The sequence below is a fragment of the Pristiophorus japonicus genome, chromosome 18 (assembly GCF_044704955.1).
Source record: "Pristiophorus japonicus isolate sPriJap1 chromosome 18, sPriJap1.hap1, whole genome shotgun sequence".
Taxonomy (NCBI): domain Eukaryota; kingdom Metazoa; phylum Chordata; class Chondrichthyes; family Pristiophoridae; genus Pristiophorus; species Pristiophorus japonicus.
Genome location: NC_091994.1, coordinates 90,800,424 through 90,825,719, shown reverse-complemented (window position 1 = coordinate 90,825,719; position 25,296 = coordinate 90,800,424). Strand labels below are relative to the sequence as shown.

The window sequence follows — 25,296 nt, the reverse complement described above, 5'->3', positions numbered from 1 at the left end:
TATGCAGTTTTAAGTTTTTTTATATAAGATATAATTGTCTTGAGCCTCAAAAAATGTTTCTGAAGAAAGATTTCTAAAACATTTTCAATGGTAATAAATAGGTAAGTGACTAAAAAAATCCATTCTCTATAAACAACCTCTATTTCCGTTTCTAACTACTAACAATCACAGATGCTGCTGATCACAGGCACTTCCTGTCTCTGAACAGTCCATAATAGGAGAAAAACCCACATTTGTTAATAAATGCCAGACTTGACTGAAATAAAGCTTCAAAAATGTAATCTCCAGGTTCACTCCAAGTTTTTTGGGATGAAGCGGAGAAATTCTCAGTTCTTCACAGGACATGGGGACAGGTCCCGTCTAACTGTCCAGTCCTGCCAACGCACTGATTGCATGCTGGGAAATTCAGCACATTGCACGTGCTCAGGTTGCTCAGGTGTGATCGAAGGCTGTGAGCGACTGTTGTGAGGCGAAAATATCCAGTCAGAACCCAAGCTTTTGGAACAGGCTGCAGCTGAAGATTTGAAAGGAAAATTTCGTATCGAGGTATGAAAAAGACACAAAAGATGTCTTTTCCTTGGGATGTGGCAAGGCTGCATTTTCATCACTAGCTGCCGTGAGGAGGTTGTGGTGAGCCGATGCATTGAATCGCCGCAGTGCCTGTGTGCGTCTGGTCTTTTCACAATGACGTTAGGACAGGAATTCCAGTAACAATGAAGCTGCAGCAGTGTGGGCTAGAAATTCGGTATCGCTCGCTTCGAGGCGGTGATGTCGTCGGGGCGCTAACTTTAGCTCCGGGCGATGTCTACCGTCTCAAAGTGCAATATTCAGTTGTATCGCCCCAGGGGGAGAAGCGTTGCACAACCCTCTTAGGGTGCTAACGGCCCATTGCGGGGTGATAGCGCGGGAGCGCTTCTCAACTCGAGGCGCGAGGATACTGGCATCCTGGCGTCTAAAGAGGAGGTGAGGTCAACCATGTGAAACCTGCAAAAACTTGGAAGGGAGGCGACCAACAACCAATGTCAGTGTTCTCGACCAGGCCAACATCCCCAGCATCGAAGCACTGACCACATTCGACCAGCTCCGTTGGGCGGGCCACATTGTCCGCATGCCCGACACGAGACTCCCAAAGCAAGCACTCTACTTGGAACTGCTACACAGCAAGTGAGGCCCAGGTGGGCAAACAAAAGGTTTCAAGAACACCCTAAAAGCCTCCTTGATAAAATGTAACAGCCCCACCGACACCTGGGAGTCCCTGGCCAAAGACCGCCCTAAGTGGAGGAAGAGCATCCGGGAGGGCGCTGAGCACCTCGAGTCTCGTCGCCGAGAGCATGCAGAAGACAAGCGCAGGCAGCGGAAGGAGCGTGCGGCAAACCAGGCTCCCCACCCACCCTTTCCTTCAACCACTGTCTGTCCCACCTGTGACAGAGACTGTAATTCCCGTATTGGACTGTTCAGCCACCTGAGAACTCACTTTTAGAGTGGAAGCAAGTCTTCCTCGATTTCGAGGGACTACCTGTGATGATGACGACAGGTAAGAGAGGTAAGCAATTGTTAAAAATTTGACTCTCAACACTTACCTGTGCATTCCCTGCGCTATCGCCCCAGGATCCTCTGTGCACTGTCTGCTTCCCCCTGTCGGGAGTAGCACCCAGAGCTACAGCAGGCGAAAGCAGTCAATTTTGGAAACACGTCGCAAAGGGGTCCTTGCACACTATTGACATCACTAAGTGGACGGCACTGGAGTGTGCAGTGCTAAATGACAGCGCCACTGCTAAACCACCAGTGACGTTCACGGCAGGCTGTCTGCGTGCTCGGGCGGTGGGTGTTTCGCGGCCCCTTAACACCCCTCTCTGGCACTAAACACCCGAATTTCTCCCCCTATAGGTTCAGTGTGTGATGTAGCATAATTCACTTCTGTGAAGCAGAATCAACAGAAACTTTCAAAAGGGAATTAGATATATACTAGAAAAGGAGACATTTTCAGACAATTAAGCAATCCTGGTAGTGATGCGGAAGAAATGACTGCATTTTCTGGCTGCACTGTGAGCTGCGAACAAATCAAAGACATTTAAAGCACCTTACATAGAGACTGCGAGGGAGAGGGAGTATGAATTACATCGAAGTGAGTCTAGACTGCTTTCTCCTAGGCATGGGAGTGAATACTTAATGCTGGCATCAAAACAGTGTGAGATGATATTTTTTCCTGTGATGAAATGCCCCTCAATAGATTCTGAGATAAGTTCCAATTTTACAAAGCAGTCACAACACTGGGTTCCGTGAAGGTTTAACTTCTTGCCCGAAAAAACCATTATTGCTACTACTCCTACCCAATGGGGTCTCAATTTGAGCTTCATATTGAATTTTAGTACAACGCTGTTACTGAATTTTATTTCATTCCACTCTTTCCTTTTGTACTCTATTCTATTTTTTTTTAAATCTGTGTGTATCTAAACTCCTAAGTTTACTCAACTCCTTTAAAACTTTTATCATTTAGTGTAAATATCCTCTCCTTATTCTTCCTCGCAAAATGTATCATCTCACATTTTTCTACATTATCTTTCTCTGACATCCATTTGCAGAAATCAGTAACCCGTCTATGTCTTCCTGTACAATTAACCACTTTTGCTATTTTTAAGTATTTTGCCAATGTTGATATTTTGGCCCCATACCCAAGTCCATGTCATTTATATATGTTCAGAAGAGCAATGGTCCCAACACTGGGTCTTGAAATACATCACTGTTTGCAACCCCAGTCCAAAAAGCATCCATGAACAACGACCCTCTGTTTTCTGTACTTTAACCAATGTCCTATCCACGCTGTGGATACTGCGTGCCTTCATTTGATGAAAAATCGAATATACAGCACCTAATCAAATGCTTTTCCCATACACAACATCCACTGCATTTCCTTTATCAATACCCTATTAATGATCCAGAAGTAGCAATCTCTTGGATTTCTGCCCCTACCGGTCCTCATTTGCCAGTGCTCGCTGCACCTTTACTTTGCTCCACATCACTCCAGAAGCTGGAAATCTTGATACACCTCTCTTCAGTTCATTTTAGTCTCCAACACGAGTTATTATATATATTTACAGTGATATTAACAGGTAAATCGCACACAGAACAGTACAATTCTATAAACCAGCTGCACTAAAGTGCCAGGCCTTCTGAAGCTACACTCTGCTCCTTGAGCTGTGGATGTAGAAAATCTCTTTACACCACATTCTACCTCTCATGCCAGCGTTAGCTGTCAGTCCCCTTCCTGGGAGAACGCAGTCTAGATTAGGCACTTTACAGCCTTCTGGACTCAACATTGCAGTCGTCCTGGACCCCTTTGCCACTGGGCCAAGACCTCACTCTGCTAAGCCCGTGTGGTTGCCGGTGTTAAAAGAACTCACGCACAGGCATTTTTCACTCCTCAAAAGGAAGTTCAGGACCCTCATGGACAACAATTTCAGATCAGAACCTCTGCCCCCATTTTTCCAGATGGCAGTTGTTGATGATTCTGCTATTCCCATTTACTCTACACTCATCTTTTGTTTATTTACTTGTTCGATTAACATCCTCTTTTGTCTTGCACCTTCATCCTTTTTGTCACTTAATCTCTTCTGCCTTCCGCCATATCACAGCCCTTCCCTTTTGTTCATTCCTCCCCTCTGCCCTTTCCCTGCCTCTCTACTTGTTTAAAACCTGTCACATCTCCAATTTTTTCCAGTTCTGATGAAAGGTCACCAACCTGAAACGTTAACTCTGTTCCTCTCTCCACAATGCTGCCTGACCTGCTGAGTATTTCCAGCATTTACTGTTTTTATCTCACTTCTATGTAATTCATCTGCCCCCTCTCTCTTTGCAAGGTTCTTTAAATGCCTTTGATTTGCTCGCAGCTCACAATGAAGTTAATGCAGCCAGAAAACACCATAATTTCTTCCCTATCTGGATGGGTTAATTGTGTCTTGGTTCCAATGTGAATGATTCATAGAATGAACAGTTGTTTACACCTCCAAAATGTGGTCTTCCTGGCTCACTTAACAACTGAACCAGCTTTATAAACATCTGACAACCAGATGAACCAGTTGCAGTCAGCCACGTGAAAATTAACCCGACCTAAGCTTTGCATATCTGCAGGAAACACTAGAGTACTGCGTAGTTTTGGTCTCCTTATTTAAGGAGGGATATACTTGCATTGGAGGCAATTCAGAGAAGGTTCACTAGGTTAATTCCTGGGATGAAGGGGTTGTCTTATGAGGAAAGGTTGAGCAGGAGTTTAGAAGAATGAGAGGTGATCTTATTGAAACATACACGATTCTGAGGGGGCTTGACAGGGTAGATGCTGAGAGGATGTTTCCCCTCGTGGGGGAATCTAGAACTAGGGAGCATAGTTTTAGGAGAAGGCCCATTTAAGACAGCGATGAGAAGGAATTTCTTCTCTCAGAGGGTCGTGAATCTTTGGAATTCTCTACCCCAGAGAGCTGTGGAGGCTGGGTCATTGAATGTATTCAAGGTGGAGATAGACAGGCTCTTGAACTATAGGAGAGTAACGGGTTATGGGGAACAGGCAGGAAAGTGGAGTTGAGGCCAAGATCAGATCAGCCATGATCGTATTGAATGGTGGAACAGGCTTGCGGGGCCGAATGGCCTACTCCTGCTCCTATTTCTTATGTTCTTAAAACATAACGGGGGTAATTTCCCGACCTTGTACTCATGGCAGAGAATCGCACCACCTGGGTGCGCACATTGAATATACAAACACACGCTGAAGGGTATTTGCCAACTATTTAAATTAGTAGTTCAAAATTACCCACACCTTAATTTTCAACATCCACTGCCAGTGAGCAAAGTTATCCACCAGGAGAGAAGCTGAGAGCAGCTCCTTCAAGGAAGTCAGGTTCACTGAGAGGAGCATCATCTCAGTGTTCTAAAGCTCCAGCGGAAAAAAGACCCAGCCACCCACCACTCAACGTTGTGACAGTCAGGGTGCACCAGGATGAAGGTTAGGAGCATGAGTACGGAAGGTTCTAGGTAGAGACAGCAGTAAATAGAAGTAGGTAGTTCTGAAATTCTGTTACCAGTGAAATGGACTATTGTCCACCACAGGTTGTCCCATGCTGGTGCCACCTTGGTGGAATCCAGGTGCAGCAGTGGAGACCCTTGGAACATCTCAAATTGTTTCGGAGCAGATAATCAGAAGGGTCATCAACCCGAAATATTAACTCTGCTTCCTCTCCACAGATGCTGCCTGACCTGCTGAAATTTCCAGTATTTTCTGTTTTTAATCAGAATTTTGAAGTCTCAGTTGGCATGAAGGAACAGGTCCTTCGTCACCCAATTGTGGAGTGGTTGGCTATGAAGGAAATAGATTCAGGAGAATGTGCTACCTGGTATGATCTGTTTGAGTATGTGGATCTCTGATCTTCATGACTGACTCTTTCAGGGAAAAGTCCATCCACCATAGTGAAACAATTTTGAGCTCTAGAGAATAGTACTCAATCATCATCATCATAGGCGGTCCCTCGAACGAGGATGGCTTCCTTCCACACCAAAAGGGATGAGTTCATAGATGTTTCAATGAAGGACCCAAAGTTCCAGTCCTGAACTCCAGGCCTGGAAGATGCCTGTGCGTGGATTTTTTAACGTGTGGTGACCGTTGCACACCAGCCCACCACACGGGCTTGACGGAGCTAGGTCTTGGTCCAGTGGCAAGGGTTAACGAGGACGACTGGAGACCAGCTCTGCTGCACGGACCTAGTGCACACACATATCGCAGTGTGGGCTGGCCCGTGCTGCCCCTGGGCCCTCGGCTCTTCTGGGCCCCGTACCCTCATTTGCCGCACCTCTGCCACGATCTCTCACCGCTCCTCCGCCACAAACGTGTTCACAACAGTGTTATCAACAGTGTGAGAGATAGGGCAACATAAATTAAAAGATCTTTCTTCTCTCTCCCCGTTCCCCATCATCATTGGCAGTACCTTGGAATCGGGGAAGACTCAGTATTAACCAATCAATAGTGCCCAGCTGGGGAGATGAAGGTCTTGGATGTACACTGTGAGTAAAATTTATTGAAAACAGTTGTTCATTTGTTGGTTTGGCTCTCAAGCTGCTGGTAGCACATTCTCTGAATCACTTCATTTCTGTCATGGCCAACTACTCCACAATCACAGAATCATAAAATAGAATCATAGAATGGTTATAGTACAGAAAGAGGCCACCTGGCTCTCTGCAAGAGCACTTCAGCTAGTCCCACTCCCCCGCCCTTTCCCCCATGATGGGTTATGAAGGACCTGTTCCTTGATGCCCAACTGAGACTTCAACATTCTGATTATCTGCTCCGTAACAATTCGAGATGTTCCAAGGGTCTCATTCTACCCAATCTGCACAGCTGGACCTGGATTCTGGTGGGGCATCACCAGCCTGAGCAGCAGAAGGTATCCATGTTCATCAATCAACCAAGTACAGTAAGGTCAAGTAATGTAGCATTTGTGGGCATGTGTGCATACTGGCCAAAACGCAAATAGATCAGTGCCTATAATCATTGTCAGAGCAACTATAACCAGATCACAGTAAAATTGTAAACTTTAGGAACAATAGGGAGATGCTCTCTTTGAGACAGGTCAGAAAATGAAGAAAAAGTCCGAGACAATAACTGCAGTGAAAGAAGCTGTGTGAGCCTTATATTAAGATCTATTCAGCTTTCAGAAAAGGCTTTGAGCTATAAGTAAATTGTGGAGATTTTATTTTTAATACACTTTTTTAGACTTAACAAAGTATTTTAATTCCTGTGTTTTTTTTAATTGACTGCAATCTCAGTATGGTTGATTCTTGAAGAAGGAAGGAGTCGTGCAGCTTCCTGGTAGCAAGCACTCACACACAAAAGTGTATGATTTACTTTACGCACTGGCTGCACATTAATAGAACAAATCCCCTTCCTATTAATTAAATTGAGGAGGTGAGGGTTCTGACATGCTGCCTTCAATGCCATGAGAAAGAAAGAAAAATATACTTGCATTTATATAGCGCCTTTCAAACACCAGACATCCCAAAGCACTTTACAGCCAATGAAGTACTTTTAGAGTGTAGTCACTGCTGTAATATGGAAAACGCGGCAGCCAATTTGCACACAGCAAGCTCCCAAAAACAGCAATGTGATAATGGCCAGATAATCTGTTTTAGCGATGTTGATTGAGGGATAAATATTGGCCAGGACACCATGGATAACTCCCCTGCTCTTCTTCGAAATAATGCCATGGGATCTTAAACATCCACCTGAGGGGGCAGACAGGACCTTAGTTTAACATCTCATCCGAAAGACGGCACCTCCGACAATGCAGCACTCCCGCAGTATTGCACTGGAGTGTCAGCCTAGATTTTTGTGCTCAAGTTTCTGGAGTGGGACTTGAACTCACAACTTTCTGACTCAGAGACAAGAGTGCTGCCCACTGAGCCACAGCTGACACAGCAACCAATGACGCCCTGTACCTGGGGGAATCCTACTAATCTATAAAAGTTGCCACAAAAAAATCCCAAACGTTTTTCTTTATCCATCTATTGCGCTTGCAACAATGCACCATGCCTCCTTCTGCTTACAATCACACACTCACCACCTGCTACTGCCCTCAGCAATGGCACAAACTGCACTCTGCTGTGACCTGGTTACAACTGGAATGCATTTCACAGTGTGTGCTAACTGCTTCCACACTGGACGCTTTTACTTATACACGACTGCCTCTTGCTCACAACGTGCTGCTTCCCCTCCCAGCACACACATTATCTGAAACTGCCTCACACATCTGCACAACTCTTTCAAGGGCTACACCCTAATTTGTTCCCTCTCTTCCCGGTGTTGCTCGGAGCTTGTCCTGCGTGAGAGGACCGGGTCCGGCTATCACCCAAGCCACCGCTCCAGTGGGAGAAGCCGCCACAGACACAAGATGCAGAGGAACACACACAGCAGTGACGATGGCGACGCAGGAGGCCACGTGTAGAAAGATGTTTGGCTATTTCCATTACCTGTTCTCTCTCCTCAAACTATCACATACAGACATCATGGCAACCTGGTGCAGCATTGCACTGCCACTCATCTGCTGCTTCCTATCCTTATCCTTATGTGCTGACAATTGTCCATCTTCGAGGTCCATTAGACAACTCAGGCCCGAAAGGCACATAGGCTAAAGGGGGAGAAACAGCTCGAAGATACACCATCACCCACTCCCGCACTTCCAAGTACCAAGACATTAATCTCACTCCACGTGGCGTAGATAATGGGTTAGAGGAGAGTGCACTGAGCGATGCACTGATCACCAGTGAGCAGGAGAGGATGCAGGTGTACAAGACAGCCCAGGAAAGGGTGCCACCGGAGGAGGAGCTCACTTCCGAGCTCTGCTGAAGAGGTCACAGGTACAGACTTTAGTCCAGCCTTTAATGGGAAATTGCCTTTTGTGCGCCAGCAATTGCTGAATGCGTGGGACTGTCTGCCAGGGAGCTTCTACAACATGTTGGTGGATGTGAAGGAGTCCATGAACAATTCCTTGCACATGACATCAACACCCTGACGTCAACATCAAGTGTGGTCCCCTCAATGGAAAGCTGCATCTGGGCCCTCCTTGCAGTCGTCTCTGGCACCAACAGAAGCATCTCTAATGGATGCTCATACTGGCGCCACGAATGCTCTGGACTCCGCCATTTCCTCCACCTTGGACAGGCTGGGGGGAAACCACATAGACTGGGGCTTCAGTACATCACAGATCTCCTTAGATCAGAGGAAGTCCTGAGCTGCCTCCCTACGGTGGTGGCAATAGCACGATGGGAGTGGCAAATGTTGCCCTCAGGGTAACAGTACATCTGGTCCCTCAACCAATGCCTGCCACGGTGCCCGAAAGCCAGCTGGGTCAGACTGCCCTGGCAGCAGCCTAGATGCTACAATCTGTGGCTGGCTGTTCTCCTACACCTCTCCTACACGTCTTTGCGGAGTCACTGGATGAAAGGAACAGAAACCTTTCAACAGATCTGCCTTATTGGCCTAACTCTAAAAATGTACAGTTCAAGTAATGTTTTCCTGAATCATCATTGACCAGTGAAAGTAAGCTGCTTATAAATGCGTTTATTCTTGTTTGGTCAAGCCCGCAGTGTCTTTCTAAGCATCCAATTGGAGTGTGGGAAGAAAATTACACACTACAAAAATCGTATTACATTACATGTGTATGGTATCGGAATGGTATAATTTTCTAGCCATCGTAATTGCTTTGACACATTTCTGCACTATTTACTAACTGCTGGAGATCATCCTGTCAGCTTTTGGGGACAATAGAAGGCAGGTTTGTACCAGACTTCCAGCAGATCTCATTACCTTGACCATCGCAGTGTAATTATCTTGCGTTTCCTTTCACAATAAAGTGCAATACGATAAAGTGAAACCCAATGATTATCATACCATTTTATTTCATAATCCGCTCAGTAACAACTTCAAAACATGAAACCATTTAATATTCATCGTATGTTTTAGAATGCACCTTGATTTACATCGCAAAAGTTCCTCTTTAACGTGGTGACTTCTCCAAGTGACAAGTTAGCCAGACAACAAACTTGATTATACAAACACAGCTAAATCCTTTCCCATGTAGTGAGGTGAATGTCCCGTCATTAATTTCATTCATTGCCATGGGAATAGCTCAAACTATTGGCTTAATCCCTTAATTTCATCCCACCTATATCTTCTGTGCAATTTCGAGACGTCTCTCTGATTTCCTTACGTTATCTCTCCAGGAAATCTATCTGCTTCGAATTCCGTTTCCACTCTTGCCCCAGTGTTTTTACAACCCGAGTTAAGATAATGCAGCTGGCAAATTCAACAGGATAAAACTTAGCTTTATATCGGGTTTTTTTGTATTTTTATTCCAGTCCATGACAGAAAAAAAACAATTATTGGGCTCAATGTTCCCTGTCATTTATTTTTGATGCGTGGGCCCTTTAACTGGCTGCACGGCCCATTCAACTTTTTGCGCCTTTGCGATTATTGCCATTGAAAAGTCGGTGAGCGGCCTGCGTGGGACCTCCAGACCGCCGTGCGGCTGCACAGCTTAGCGGGAACGTTGATCGGTGCAGATCTCAACTTGTACGAACGTGTGAAGCGGCTGATAGTGAGTCGGTGGCCGTTTTACATCTCTCCCCATTATTATTATGGGGTGTGAAACTGCACCCGTGAGCTGGGCGGGTAATCCTTTTGTCTCAGTTGCCTGGCGACTCCAGAAGTGTCCCACTTCCAGCTGGGAACAAGCTAAAGAACCTAATCTGGCCCAAACGGCCAGAGTTCAGTTTACCATCACAAGCTGAGGCTCCGAAATTGGGTGAGTGCAGCGAGTGGCTTTACGGGCAGGTATCTGTACCGCCTGGGAAAGGTGGGACATCGGGGATCCTAGGGCGGGAGCGTCTAGGGATCAAGGTAAGTGTTTATGTTTGTTTTTTTTAGCATTTAGGTATTAATGGGATCAGTGGAGAAGTGTAGGTGAGGAAATGCATCAGAAACTTTATCTTTTCATTTCTTTTTAACTCGCATGTCGGCAGCCTACGGTCGGGAAATTCGGTCGGCCTACTGAGATGCAGCTCTGTTGGCGCCCGAGGAGGAGTGTGCAATGCCACTTTTAGCGCTGTTCTCTCATCTTTGGACGGCAAAACTGAATTTTGCAGTTTGTGGTGGCACCTACTGCCCGGTGTTAAAATCAGCCCTCGGCCGGTGTCACCGCCTCAAAAACGGCAGGACCGGATTTCGACCCCTTAGGATTTTATTTGCACTTTCTTGTCATTCAGCCCTTTGATTCCATGTGGGCGATATCTAAACAAAGAGCTTTAGACTTTCTTACCGTCTGGAAGTTCTGAAGCTCCAGGAGAGTCCTTTTGTCCACAGTAACCATCCCCTTCAGCTTGCAGTGAAAAGCTTCCTCGACTCTTTTGTATGGACGGATGTCATCAAATGAGAGAGAAGGTGGTGGACTCAAACTTGCATGGACCTCTGTCAGCGCAGCTGCCCGTCTCTCTGCTGCTTCTGAAAAAGGCAAGGTAAAATACCGAAACATGAACGCCCGATCAGATCACCTCAAAAGAACAGAAACGAGTTGTGGCTAAAGCATTATGTGATCCTATCTACAGGATCCATTATTGTAGCTGAAGACATGGGATCCATCATGAGCATGCTAGTGTTATAAAGTGACTTCTGATGTTATTAGGTTTTGCTCATAATCTATATTGGGGTCACAAAGGGAAATTTAGCAAGGCAATCAGCCAATTGCGAATTTATACGACCAGCCTGGGTAAAATGGCAGGGTTAGATCTTACACCTCCTCATCCTTGGGACCATGCAGGCTGGCTTTTTGCGATCGGGTTACATTGCCACCACTGGAGGCCTCCAATCACAGCACAAGCTCATTCAACGCTCCAGAATTCTGATATGGGTGGGGCTTCCTTACCCTTCATTTCATAAGGCCCAGAGAGGTAACAGCATTGCTGTATCCAAGTAAAACCTTACTTCCTGCCCTCTTGGAGTGAGTTTTCTTAAAGGTATGTTGACTTGTTTTGGGAGACTGATTAATTGTGGGTTTATTTGAGAATTGGTGGGTTGCTTTTGTTGCATTTTGTTCATCGAATTGTTCTGTTTTTCAATTTTTCCCTATTCCTTTTAAGTGGGTGGAAAGCAGCTGTTGGCCTGGAGAAAATCGGGCGGCCAAGGAACTCGGGTAATTGTGGAAACTGGAGTTCCAGGAGCGGGATGGGAGGGGGTCCCACTGGGATCTTTCCATCCCAGATACACCCAGGCCCCAGTCGGAATTTCGGGCCCAATGATTATCTTACATACACAAATCAAATACCTCCTGAAAATCCATACACACACACGTCCACTACATTCCCTTTATCTTCAGTTCAATTTGTCTAGCCCTTTACAAATCCATGCTGACTGTCTCCGAATTTCCCATGTCTTTAAAGTACTCACTAATTTCATCCTGCAATGTATGCACCTGTGGGTATGCTCAACAGGAGTTGTAGAGCTGTTGATATCAAATTAAAATCTGGTTGCCGAGGGTGATGATGCCCTCCAGTCCCTCCGGCGCCCACCTCTCGCGGAAGGCCACGAGCGTACTTAATGTCTGAAGTTTAATTTCTTTAAGTTGTCGGTTTTAGTGCTGCCTCCCTCCCCCCACCACCTTTTAGCCAGGGGGCATTTGTATAATTTGTGTTTTTAATGCCCTCAAAAAAAAACAAGGGGGCACTTGAAAAGTTTTTGGAGTGCCTCCCCCCCACCTTTAATCAGGAGGGCACTTGATTACTGATACAACTATTTTTAGTTGTAGAGCTGTTGAGTTGGGACTGGCTTAGCCAGTCACGTGATCTTCACAAGACTCAATAAAACCCCAGCCAGTTGGGTTCAGGGGATCCACGATGAGGCAGGTGGTTGTCAGCCTGGTGGATGAACTGATAATGTGTAGTGTGATTGTTAAACCTTTGCTAATAAACCAACTAGTTCTTAATAGCAATGTGTTGCTATGAATTCTTAAGTAAAAACATTACATAAGAACATAAGAATTTGGAGCAGGAGTAGGCCATTTGGCCATTTGGTCCGGAGATGATGGGGTTACCTTATGATGATAGATTGAGTAGACTGGGTCTTTACTCTTTGGAGTTCAGAAGGATGAGGGGTGATATTATAGAAACATTTAAAATAATGAAAGGGATAGACAAGATAGAGGCAGAGAGGTTGTTTCCACTGGTCGGGGAGACTAGAACTAGGGGGCACAGCCTCAAAATACGGGGGAGCCAATTTAAAACCGAGTTGAGAAGGAATTTCTTCTCCCAGAGGGTTGTGAATCTGTGGCATTCTCTGCCCAAGGAAGCAGTTGAGGCTAGCTCATTGGATGTATTCAAATCACAGATAGATAGATTTTTAACCAATAAGGGAATTAAGGGTTATGGGGAGCGGACGGGTAAGTGGAGCCGAGTCCACGGCCAGATCAGCCATGATCTTGTTGAATGGCGGAGAAGGCTCGAGGGGCTAGATGGCCTACTCCTGTTTCTAATTCTTATGTTCTTATGTTCCGCCATTCAATAAGATCATGGCTGATCTGATCATGGTCTCAGCTCCACTTCCCTGCCCGCACCCCATAACCCTTCACTCCCTTATCAATCAGAAATCTGCCTATCTCCACCTTAAATATGTTCAATGACCCAGCCTCCACAGCTCTCTGGGGCAGAGAATTCCACAGATTTACAACTCTTTGAGAGAAGAAATTCCTCCTCATCTCAGTTCTAAATGGGCGCCCCTTTATTCTAAAACTATGCCCCGTGGTTACACATCCCATATATATGGGCTCAAAGCTTATCTCCAATCAAGGCAAGACAAACTCTCTGATAATTGCCTGGCTTATCCCCATTCCTTTTGTTGAACACGTTTAATATTTGCCACCCTCCTGAGCTTTGGCACAACTCCTGCTTCCAAAGCTTTCTGAAAAGTTATTGTCTCCAGTATCGCCTCCCGAACCTTCTTCGGTCTCCTGCATTGGGCCCAGAGACTTTTCTACTTTTGGACCCATTAACCTCCGAGCTTCTTCACCCGTTCTTATCCATTCGGGAAGGTAGGGTCTTAAGAATTTCTATATAGCTGCCACCAGTTCCACTTTATGACCTGTCTGAGTGACGGTTCAGTTTCTCTCTTCCTTCCCTTCATAACACCAAGAGCTTCGTCAGTGTGAAATTCCCCATCTAATGGCTCAACTGAGGATAAGCATTTGAACATTGGTTGAGACCATGACTTGAATTTGAATGTTGCCCTTGAGTATTAGGCAGACCAGGCCACTTTAGTGGGACGTGGGTTCAAACCTATAATTCCTTGTGGCCAAGTTCTGATTTCAATTGTAGTGTTGCCAAGTATGAAACTTGTGGCTTTCTTTCAGATGGGGAGAGTGAGTCACTCCAGCTGGGAGAACATTGCGCTCATAGTAGAAAACAGCACAATATACTGTAACATGTTATTATATATAGATTCTCCTTATAACTGGAATGGAAAACATGTTCACCTAATATTCAGGTGATGTCACAATTATTAAAAGACACCAGCTCAACCCATGTGGGTTAAGGAAACAGTATAATTATTAAGACTGGAGTTTCTCTGACAGGTCAGTGGATTTGTGTACTGAAATGATACATGTTACTGAGCAATCGAGGTCAGAAGGGGCCCAGGATTGACCCTCATCTATGTTGTTAATTGGATGGTTGCAGTGAGTATTATTGTCCAGTGACTCCTATCGGGTGAGTGCAGATACAGCTTCAAAAGCTTACCATCCATACAAAAGCTTTTATCTGAATGGCACATTTTGAATTGTTCCAAAATTGTTACAATAAACAATGCATCAGATAATCCACAACTATTCATATACTGAACCAACAATGGCAATCAATGATAAGCTGCTGTCACTGATGCCACGTTAAGGGTTTCTGGTTTTCAAAGCAAAAATCATGGCAACACTTTAAAGCAGAGGCATATGGGGTCAGTTTTAGCCCCACCCACCTGGTGGAAACTGGGCGGGTGGCAGTAAAGCGGAGGCTACTTATTGGCTCTGACCTCAACCCTTTCCCGCCATCTCCGATAGTAACCTGCCGGGTTCTGCAAACTGATGAGACATCTGTCTAAAATGGGGTGCGGCGGAAGCCTCCTTCCCTCCTGCGGGACGCTACCGAAACCCCCTCCTCACCATTTACCTGGAATCCGGCTGATGGCTAAGAGCCACTGGATCTTCCATTGCCAACAGCCACTCTGCCCCCTCTTCCCACCCACAACAGGCGGGGAGCATTTCAATGAGGCCTGGCCTCTGACAGGCGAGAAACTCACTTGTCGGTCCTGTTTCCCGCTGGAAATACAATCCGAGCTTAAAAATCCACTCGGTGAAATAACTTTACCGTCTCATTTGTGTAGGATTTTCTATGATGAACAATCTTGAATAAGCAGATGGATTTATTATAATTACATTGATGTGTTGCATCATAGAAGTGGAGATTTAAGCCTCATTCTCTGAACCATGCTCCACTGGGGAGGGGGCACAGAAATCGTAGAGTCACCCTTTCGTTTCAACAAACAGGGAACTCTTATGAAGTAGCCCACAGTTCCTACACAATTCCACAATTGCTACTAAAGGATCACAAAATAATGCAGATTCTTAACCTAAGGTATTAAGGGATATGGGACAAAGGCGGGTATATGGAATTAGGTCGCAGATCATACGAATGCATACGGGATACTTGCCTTTATGAGCTGAGGCATAGAATATAAGAGCAGGGAGGTTATGCTTGAACTGTATAAAACACTGGTTAGGTCACAGCTAGAGTACTGCGTGCAGTTCTGGTCATCACATTACAGGAAAGATGTGATTGCACTAGAGAGAGTACAGAGGAGATTTACGAGGATGTTGCCTGGACTGGAGAATTTTAGCTATGAGGAGAGATTGGATGGAAACATAGAAAATAGGTGCAGGAGTAGGCCATTTGGCCCTTCTAGCCTGTACCGCCATTCAATGAGTTCATGGCTGAACATGCAACTTCAGTACCCCATTCCTGCTTTCTCGCCATACCCATTGATCCCCCTAGTAGTAAGGACTTCATCTAACTCCTTTTTGAATATATTTAGTGAATTGGCCTCAACAATAGGCTGGGGTTGTTTTCATTGGAACAGAAGAGACTGAGGGGAGACCTCATTGAGGTGTATAAAATTATGAAGGGCCTAGATAAAGTGGATAGGAAGGACCTATTTCCCTTAGCAGAGGGGTCAATAACTAGGGGGGATAGATTTAAAGTAAGTGGTAGTAGGTTTAGAGGGGATTTGAGGAGAAGTTTTTTCACCCAGAGGATGGTGGGTGTCTGGAACTCACTGCCTGAAAGAGTGGTAGAGGCAGAAATCCTCACCACATTTAAAAAGTACTTGGATATGCACTTGAAGCGACATAACCTACAAGGTTACGGACCAAGAGCTAGAAAGTGGGATTAGGCTGGATAGCCTCTTGTTGGCTGGCACGGACACAATGGGCCGAATGGCCTCCTTATGTGCTGTAAATTTCTCTGGTTCTATGATCAGCCATGATCTCATTGAATGGCAGAGCAGGCTCGAGGGGCTGAGTGGCCTACTCCTGCTCCTATGTTCCAGCCCATGTTGTAAGTTTATATCTTGCATCCTCAGTGTGTCATGTCAGAGGTAGAAATGCCCCATGGCCTGGGCTTGGCCACCCGCTATACGCCCAGCCTGATATTCAAGCTCCGCTGACTTGAACAGAACTGAATAGCGGGGCGGGATGTATATTGGGCAGCCCGTGCCATACCGCCTGTTTGTCAATACCGCCCGAGATAAATTTCAACCCCCACCGCTTTATTTATTTTGTTTTATTCAGCAATCCCTCTGTTCCAAGTCCCCAGAATGCACACCTTTCACTGCTTACCTCTGATCATATCTTTAAATTCACGCAGCAGGATTTCTTGAGTGACCTCAGCTCCGGCGGGACCAGGGGGTCCTGGGGGCCCGGGAGGTCCCGGAGGGCCGGAAAGGCTGGGCTTGGGAAAGACAAGCAGAAACCGTCATCGTACAATAACGCCGACTCAGTGCACAGAAAACCTTTCTCATTAAGTCAACAGGAAGCGAGCATCAGCAAACGCGAATGTAACTGCAATACTGGTTATGGGGTCATTTTAACCAAACGCGGCAAACCCACGGGATCGGGTGGTACACTGGTTTCACACCCTGCCCAATACTGACTGCAAGAGAGAGTATGATCAGGCGGAGTGTAAATCCAGCCTTGCTCCCCAACCCGAATTAAGTTCAAATTGTCCCGGAACCAATTCAAAAATGATAATCACTTATATTAATCTTCATACACTGTGATTTATATTAGGAAACTAGGAAGATAGATGCATCTTTCAACATAACCATAAGCTCTCTTGGTTGCTTATTTGATAAAGGCTGCATGCAAGAGTCTAAACGATCCTAAATTTGATCCGTGCTGAGTTAGCTCATCTCTCACAGCTAGAGGTCTTATAATTGGTCACTGCGCCTCTGGATTACGGAGGGATGAAGATGGGGGGGAAGGGGGGGGAGAAGAAAGAAAATCAGCCAGGCTTCCCACTCCCAAGTGCTGAACGTTGGTGCATGTGGACATGGACAAGGCCAGGACTGGGTTAAGCCGTGGTACTGTGTGCCAACATTTACTGTCATCGCTCATACATGTTGGGTGAATGGTGCCCACAGAGCCATATCCCGGCAGGGAGTCACTGTCTGAGTGATGGGGGTGGGAGGGGGCAGGGAGGAGAGGGAGAGATGGAAGAAACGGGTGTCAAGAAAAAAAAAAGCATGAAAAATACCAATACTTTCTTGCGGTTTGACTTGCACTTCTTGTTTTTCTTAACTCCATCTCGTTGCACAAATTTTATCCAGGATGAATGTGGATCCACTGGATGGTGCTCTCGATTCTCCGGGAGCTAGGAATAAGCAAACAAATGATTTCTCCAGGCGTGTAGCGTAGCCTATCTGTTACCGTGCCCTGTCTGCTATTTTATCAGCTGTTGCCAAACTAGAAAACTTTGCTGTTTGCTAAAAACATTGTGAAGTCATTAAAAGAGGGAGCTGCAAGTCGTTGACCCATACGTGTTAACAATTCCACTTAATCTTGCAAGATACTGTTCATAGATGCAGTGTATATATAGAGTTTGCTGCACTTTTAGGCTCACTCGTCATCGAGTGCATTGTTTCCCCATTCCCCCAATGAAGGCAACGTTACTGAGGTATGATTCCACAAGAAAATAAGAACATAAAAAATAGGAGCAGGAGTAGGCCATACGGCCCCTTGAGCCTGCTCCGCCATTTAATACGATCATGGCTGATCCGATCACGGACTCAGGTCCACTTCCCCGCCCATTCCCCATAACCCCTTAATCCCTTATCGGTTAAGAAACTGTCTATCTCTGTCTTAAATTTATTCAATGTCCCGGCTTGCACAGCTCTCTGAGGCAGCGAATTATTACATAGGAACATAAGAAATAGGAACAGGAGTAGGCCATACTGCCCCTTGAGCCTGCTCCGCCATTCAATAAGATCATGGCTGATCTGATCATGGACTCAGCTCCACTTCCCCGCCCGCTCCCCATAACCCCTTAATCCCTTATCGGTTAAGAAACTGTCTATCTCTGTCTTAAATTTATTCAATGTCCCGGCTTCCACAGCTCTCTGAGGCAGCGAATTAGAATATAAGAACATAACAAATAGGAACAGGAGTAGGCCATACGGCCCCATGAGCCTGCTCCGCCATTCAATAAGATCATGGCTGATCTGATCATGGACTCAGCTCCACTTCCCCACCTGCTCCCCATAACCTCTTATCCCCTTATCATTTAAGAAACTGTCTATTTCTGTCTTAAATGTATTCAATGTCCCAGCTTCCACAGCTCTCTGAGGCAGCGAATTCCACAGATTTACAACCCTCTGAGAGAAGAAACTTCTCCTCATCTCTGTTTTAAATGGGTGGCCCCTTATTCTAAGATCGTGCCCTCTAGTTCTAGTCTCCCCCATCAGTGGAAACATCCTCTCTGCATCCACCTTGTCAAGCCCCCTCATAATCTTATATGTTTTGATAAGAAGACCTCTCATTCTTCTGAATTCCAATGAGTAGAGGCCCAATCTACTCAACCTTTCCTCATGAGTCAACCCCCTCATCCGCGGAATCAACCTAGTGAACCTTCTCTGAACTGCCTCCAAAGCAAGTATATCCTTTTGTAAATATGGAAACCAAAACTGCACGCAGTATTCCAGGTGTGGCCTCACTGATACCTTATATAGCTGTAGTAAGACTTTCCTGCTTTTATACTCCATCCCTTTGCAATAAAGGCTAAGATAGCATTAGCCTTCCTGATCACTTGCTGTACCTGCAAACTAATCTTTTGTGTTTCATGCGCAAGTACCCCCAGGTCCCGCTGTACTGCAGCACTTTGCAATCTTTCTCCATTTAAATAATAACTTGCTCTTTGATTTTTTTCTGCCAAACTGCATGACTTCACACTTTCCAACATTATACTCCATCTGCCAAATTTTTTCCCACTCACTTAGCCTGTCTATGTCCTTTTGCAGATTTTTTGTGCCCTCACACATTGCTTTTCCTCCCATCTTTGTATCATCAGCAAACTTGGCTACGTTACACTCAGTCTCTTCCTCCAAGTCGTTAATATAAATTGTAAATAGTTGGGGTCCCAGCACTGATCCCTGCGGCATCCCATAGTTACTGATTGTCAACCAGAGAATGAATCATTTATCCCGACTCTTTGTTCTCTGTTAGTCAGCCAATCCTCTATCCATGCTAATATATTACCCCCAATCCCGTGCACGCAGTATTCCAGGTGTGGCCTCACCAATACCCTGTATAACTGTAGTAAGACTTCTCTGCTTTTATACTCCATCCCCTTTGCAATAAAGGCCAAGATACCATTGGCCTTCCTGATCATTTGCTGTACCTGCATACTAAACGTTTGTGTTTCATGCACAAGTACCCCCAGGTCCACAGATTTACAACCATCTGAGTGATGTGTAAATATGTAACACTTTAAAGGATTACGTTCCACAGTCACTGGCAGCCTTTCGCTACCTTAACCAACTGGTCATTCTTAATGAGAGAGCTGAAACAGCAAGAGTCAACAAGCTACTGACCACAAGTCCATTATTGTCCTCACCCAATATTGCAGATACATTTTTCAGCATGGGTCACTGGGTGGCGATCAGGACCAGCAACTCCCCCTGATCCAGGGTCTGAGGCCGATTGTAGTGCTCCTTACACAACTCAGCACAGATTAATGACCTTCTTGGCCTTTCGAACTCTGCATCACAGCATCCTTTTACCCATGAAGCATTCACGGAGCCCCAGTGTCAAAAAATATCATGGAATTTAAGGAAAGCTTGCCACCTTTTATTTCCCCATCTAAAGCAAAAGACGCTCTCCTTTATTGTTGTTAAAGGCCCGAATGTTCGTATAAGTGTGTCTTGCAAGTCAAAAACTCCATCGTGCGGATTGAAAGGTTAACGCTTAAGGCCTGGATTAGCGAATGCTGGGAGCGAATTTGGGTCCTATTACCCATCCATTAAAACTCTTTGTTGCAACAAATTAATTTTTTTGCCACAAGCAAAATATGTAACACTTTAAAGGATTACATATTGTGGTTTCTTTCACCAAAAGTCACAGGTTTTAACTGCCATAACTTTTATTTGAGAATATGTTTATCGCTGACTAGTAAACATTCTGTGGTGCTGTATACAAGGAGTCCAAGTGTAATCTTCAGGTGAGGTGGGGTTGGGGATAATTATATCAGGCATTAATACGTAAGATTTCTAATAAAATAGATATTCTATCCCGTTTTAAAGTAGTACAATTTGTCCTTATTTTATATTAAACTGAAGTATATTATTTATACTTAGACAACAAAGCTTATGATTGTCTGGGACAGAGTCAGTTGGAGCCGAGGAGTATCACTGCAGCACAAGCTGAGGTTGCAAAACGGAGGTGCTACAGTGCCACCACTGGCTGGATGGTGTAATTACAGCATGACAAGTTTACATAGGTAGTTTCCTTAATGGGAAAGTTGACACAGAAGTGTGACAAAAACACACTGTGACAAAAATAAATAAGGTTTTCTGAGCAGCAAGTGTACATAGACATAAGATTTTTAATATCATAGAATGGATCAACCACCCGCCAAGCTAATGGCAGTTATGGGTAAAAGAAAGAACTTGCATTTATATAGTGACCTTCACCACCTCAGAATGTCCCAAAGCGCTTTACAGCGTTAAAAGAAGTACTTTTAAAATGTAATCACTGTTCTAATGTAGGGAAATGCGGCAGACAATTTAAGCACAGCAAGGTCCCACTAATAGCAAAGGTATAATGGCCAGATTATCTGTTTTAGTGAAGTTTGTTGAGGGATAAATATAGACCAAGACACCAAGCGAAAGTCCCCTGCACTTCTTTAAATAATGCAATGGGATCTTTTACGCCCACTGAGAGGGCAGTTTAATGTCGCATCTGACAGTGCAGCACTCGCTCAATACTTCACTCCTTCAGTACTTCATTCCCTCAGTACTTCACTCCCTCAATACTTCATTCCCTCAGTACTTCACTCCCTCGGGACATCACTCCCTCGGGACATCACTCCCTCAGTACTTCACTCCCTCAGTACATCACTCCCTCAGTACGTCACTCCCTCAGTATGTCACTCCCTTAGTACTTCACTCCCTTGGTACATCACTCCCTCAGTATGTCACTCCCTCAGTACATCACTCTCTCAGTACTTCACTCCCTCGGCACTGCGATGAGGTGTCAGCCCAGATTATAACTCTAACAATGTATCTAAATTAAACCTACAACTCAATTTGTGAGCCAGATTTAAACAGGCTTAATCCTTGCCCTATTGTTGCCACTATAGTTCAACTTGGTACCTAATATTTCATCTCGACCTGGTAGCCAAATGCCTTAAACAACTAGTTTCCTTCAGGCCCCAAGAATGATTTCACTGTACGGGCTCCAAAGAGACGGAACCCTTTTAAAACCAAATCTTCTTTTCAATGTTGAGTTCCACCACATCAGGAGTGAACAGCACGTTGAGATTCACAAGTTGATGGTGCAGCGGTATTTTATACATTCGCAAAAATCTTGTGAGCCAGAGACTGGTTCATTATATTCAATCTGATTATATTCTCCATTACTTGCAGTTGGAATCTGCTGAGTAAATTGACTGGCTAGATCGCAGACTTGAGAGGGACTGTTTGAACTTCAATGAACCCGTGTAAATGTGGAGATAGGAATTTATCATTGAAAAACGTTGACATGGGGAAGACAACAAGGAGTAAGCCTTTGTAGACAGGAAGTGTATGCAGCTACAAGACTTTTAGCAAGACACTGATAAATGAGTCAAACTATCCTTGTTGGAAAACTACCATCTCCTAAAGGTTATTTTCAAGTGCATGAGATTGTTGTCAAGTGCAAGAGATTGTTTTCATTTGCAGGGGCAAAGAGTTAAAGAATATTGTTGCAAAATAATTTAACAAAATTGGAATGAAAAATGATTTTTAAAAATCACAGATATGCTGTGGAATTTAGCCCCAGTAAGGTAAAAAAAATGTGACTGGAATACAGGCAGAAAAATCCAAATTCTGATTTATGTACAATCCCAAGCTTGTTCTTTCTAGGAGCATGCAGCTCAGGTGCACCAGCAATGTTGTTGCCAGGCCCCCATGGAGAGGAAGGGGCGGGGAGTGATGGCACCTCATGCACCTGGTGAAGAGGAAAAACTCACATGGGTCGTCTCACCCTGCAACAAGGGTGCCACCTGTTGGCTGACCATGGATTGGCACCGGCGTCGGAAGTCATGAAGAAGTCTATGCCCCGTTCTTCCACCCTCTGGGCTGGAGGAGGGGGTCTGGAGGGAAGAACCCTTGAGATGGAAAAAGGGAGAAAATAAATAAAAAAGGAACAAATTGAAAAATGAAAGAAGAAAAATGTCAACTGCCAGTATAGAGGGCCGATTTCATTTTCAGAACCAACATTCATTTCATATACATTTGAAACTCCTCAAAACGACCACCATTCCAGTCCAATAAAAGGTCTCGTTTTAGGGTGGGACGTTAAGGACCCTGAAAATCTGCAGGCAAGGCAGTGCAATGACACATTATTCGGGATGGACAAAGGGTGTGAGGGTTCCAAAAAAATGTGGAGGGGCCCATAATCCGCTGGGCCTCTGCTCTGCGTGCCTTGTGCTGGTATTACTGCCAACAGTGGGGGCAGTGCCTCTTGTGCCCACCCCCTTCGGCCCTGGCGTCACTGAAAGAGTCAGGACTACATTGTCTGCCAGAATTCCCGCCAGTCCCACGCTCGTTATGAAGCAGGTGTGTATAATATTCCAGGAGCTCTAGTGGAAGTGGAACCAACGGTATGTTGAAAGACTTAGGCTATAGAATGCCAAACATGTGTATGATGACCAGATGTACTGAAACACTGTAGACTTACGGTAGTTACTGACTTAGTTATCCTTCCTGGGAATATCGTAAAAAAAATAACAGTCCCAGCTGCTGTGCTCAGCTGCAATGTTAACTGCTCCGGATTTAAGGTCCTTGAATATTAGCTTTGTTGCTGATTGTCCATGGACTGCCTCTGGCCTAGTAACCTCTTGCTGATGGCTTCAGCCAACTTGAACCAGACAGGCTCAGAAATACTTGTGAAAATTTGACAGAAACAAAGAAAATTCTAATACAGCTCAAACTCAACAGAGCTGCTAGCTAATCAATTAAAACCCAAAAGACACTTGTAATGAGTTGAATGGAAAGGTCCCTCCCTCAAACTCCTGTCCAAAGTGCTAGATTGTCTTTCCTGACCGAAGTGAGCTTCTGTGTCTCCCGCAAATCAGATCAGCTATGATCTTATTGAATGGCGGAGCAGGCTCGAGGGGCCAAATGGCCTACTCCTGCTCCTATTTATTACGTTCTTATGTTTTAAATATTAGCCCTGCCAACATGGTCTCCTTTGGCAATTCCATTTGCTGGCATGTTGCTCTCCTCCACAACTGCCAAGGATGCCATCTGGAAAGTATTACTACACTCTTCCACAGGTGTTTCCCCACCTTGCCACAATCAGTGCTAGGAAGGAAACCAAATGTGTGTGTGTGTGCCTTGATGCTGTGTTTGGTTTTTAAACCACCGTAACTCCCCTCGGTGCCTACAAACTGCGCATCCCTTTTGATCCCAAGCTCCTGCTTCTCTTCAGTGGCAGGAGGTTCTGAGGTGGCTGGCTGCTGCAGGGACATTCCCAGTCGCAGGTAGTGGCTCCTTGCCTTTTCCTGCGGGTAGCTGTCCTTTGAAAAAGATGGGCCATCGTTTGGATATAACCCAGGGCTGAGAAAGCATTCCTAATGGGGGTGACCACAGATGTGAAGGGAACAAGGTATTACCTATCATACAAGGTTTACACTGCTTTCCTTTGCATGTTCCTCTGCGGTTGAAGGCCCAGTACAGGGGAAGGAAGGGATTGTGAGGGGTATTGTGGTACTGTACCCTCTGCACATTACTGGTAAGTTGCAGATGGTTAACAATGCAGTGAGGGCAAGGTGGCGCGGAATGGGAAATGTGCTTATTACAGTGCACGGTTACAAACTATGACCTGTAACCTTGGCTGCTCTGGAAAGGACAGCGATCTTCTTCTGGCATTGAGTAGCCATGTGAGGTTGCTGGATTTGGAACTCACTGCCAAGGCCACATCCTCCCACTGGGCCGGAGTCTCCTTGATGGGCTTCCTTGTCTCCTGGCCAAAGAGCTAGGTCCTCCATTGCCAGAACTCAAACAATAATGTCTCAACTGAAGGGTTAGCATATTTGGGACTCAGTGCCCTGAAGAACCACCAGTTGCAGATATTGCAGTGAATCAAATCGTTTGAGACATAAAATGAAAGAAAGAAAGAAAGAAAGAAAGAAAGAAAGAAAGAAAGAAAGAAAGAAAGAAAGAAAGAAAGAAAGAAAGAAAGAGCAACAACTTATATTTAGATAGTGCCTTATTTATATAGGAACTGAGCATGTAAAAAATCTAGTCTAACACTCCAGTGCAGTGCTGAAGGAGTGCTGCACTGTCGGAGGTGCCGTCTTTCGGATGAGACGTTAAACCGAGGCCCCCGTCTGCTCTCTCAGATGGATGTAAAAGATCCCATGGCACTATTTCGAAGAAGAGCAGGGGAGTTATCCCCGGAGTCCTGGCCAATATTTATCCCTCAATCAACATCACTAAAACAGATTATCTGATCATTGTCACAGAGCTGTTTGTGGGAGCTTGCTGTGTGCAAATTGGCTGCTGCGTTTCCCACATTACAACAGTGACTACACTCCAAAAAGTACTTCATTGGCTGTAAAGCGCTTTGAGATGTCCAGTAGTCATGAAAGGCGCTATATAAATGCAATATAATAAAACATCCCAAGGCACACCACAGGAGCATTATCAAAAATAAATTGACATCGAGCCATATAAGCAGATGTTAGGGCATATGACCAAAAGCGGGGTCAAAGAGGCGCGTCTTAAAGGAGGAAAGAGAAGTGGAAAGGCGGAGGGATTTAGGGAGGGAATTCTGGAGCTTAGTAAAGTTTTGAACACTTATTCCTAATACACTATTCACAATGTGGCGAGATGTTTTTTATTTTGTATTAATTTACAGATTATACAATATTATTCCTATTAACAATTTGCTTTACTAAGTTGTTACAATATAAACT

General features: G+C 45.1%; 1 protein-coding gene across 4 annotated transcripts in view; it reads right to left on the bottom strand.

The window, feature by feature from the left end:
* c1qtnf12 (C1q and TNF related 12) overlaps nucleotides 1-25,296 on the bottom strand; it is an 87,282-nt gene that overhangs the window by 42,596 nt on the left and 19,390 nt on the right. For 2 of the 4 annotated variants that reach the window (XM_070860330.1, XM_070860328.1), the window contains 4 exons: nucleotides 22,345-22,482; nucleotides 17,377-17,493; nucleotides 16,461-16,572; nucleotides 10,854-11,035 (listed from right to left, as the gene is read on the bottom strand). In XM_070860330.1, coding sequence (XP_070716431.1) covers nucleotides 10,854-11,035; nucleotides 16,461-16,572; nucleotides 17,377-17,493; nucleotides 22,345-22,482 — 549 coding nt within the window. The remainder of the gene's footprint in view (nucleotides 1-10,853; nucleotides 11,036-16,460; nucleotides 16,573-17,376; nucleotides 17,494-22,344; nucleotides 22,483-25,296) is intronic. The other 2 variants (XM_070860329.1, XM_070860331.1) reach the window with 2 other exon arrangements.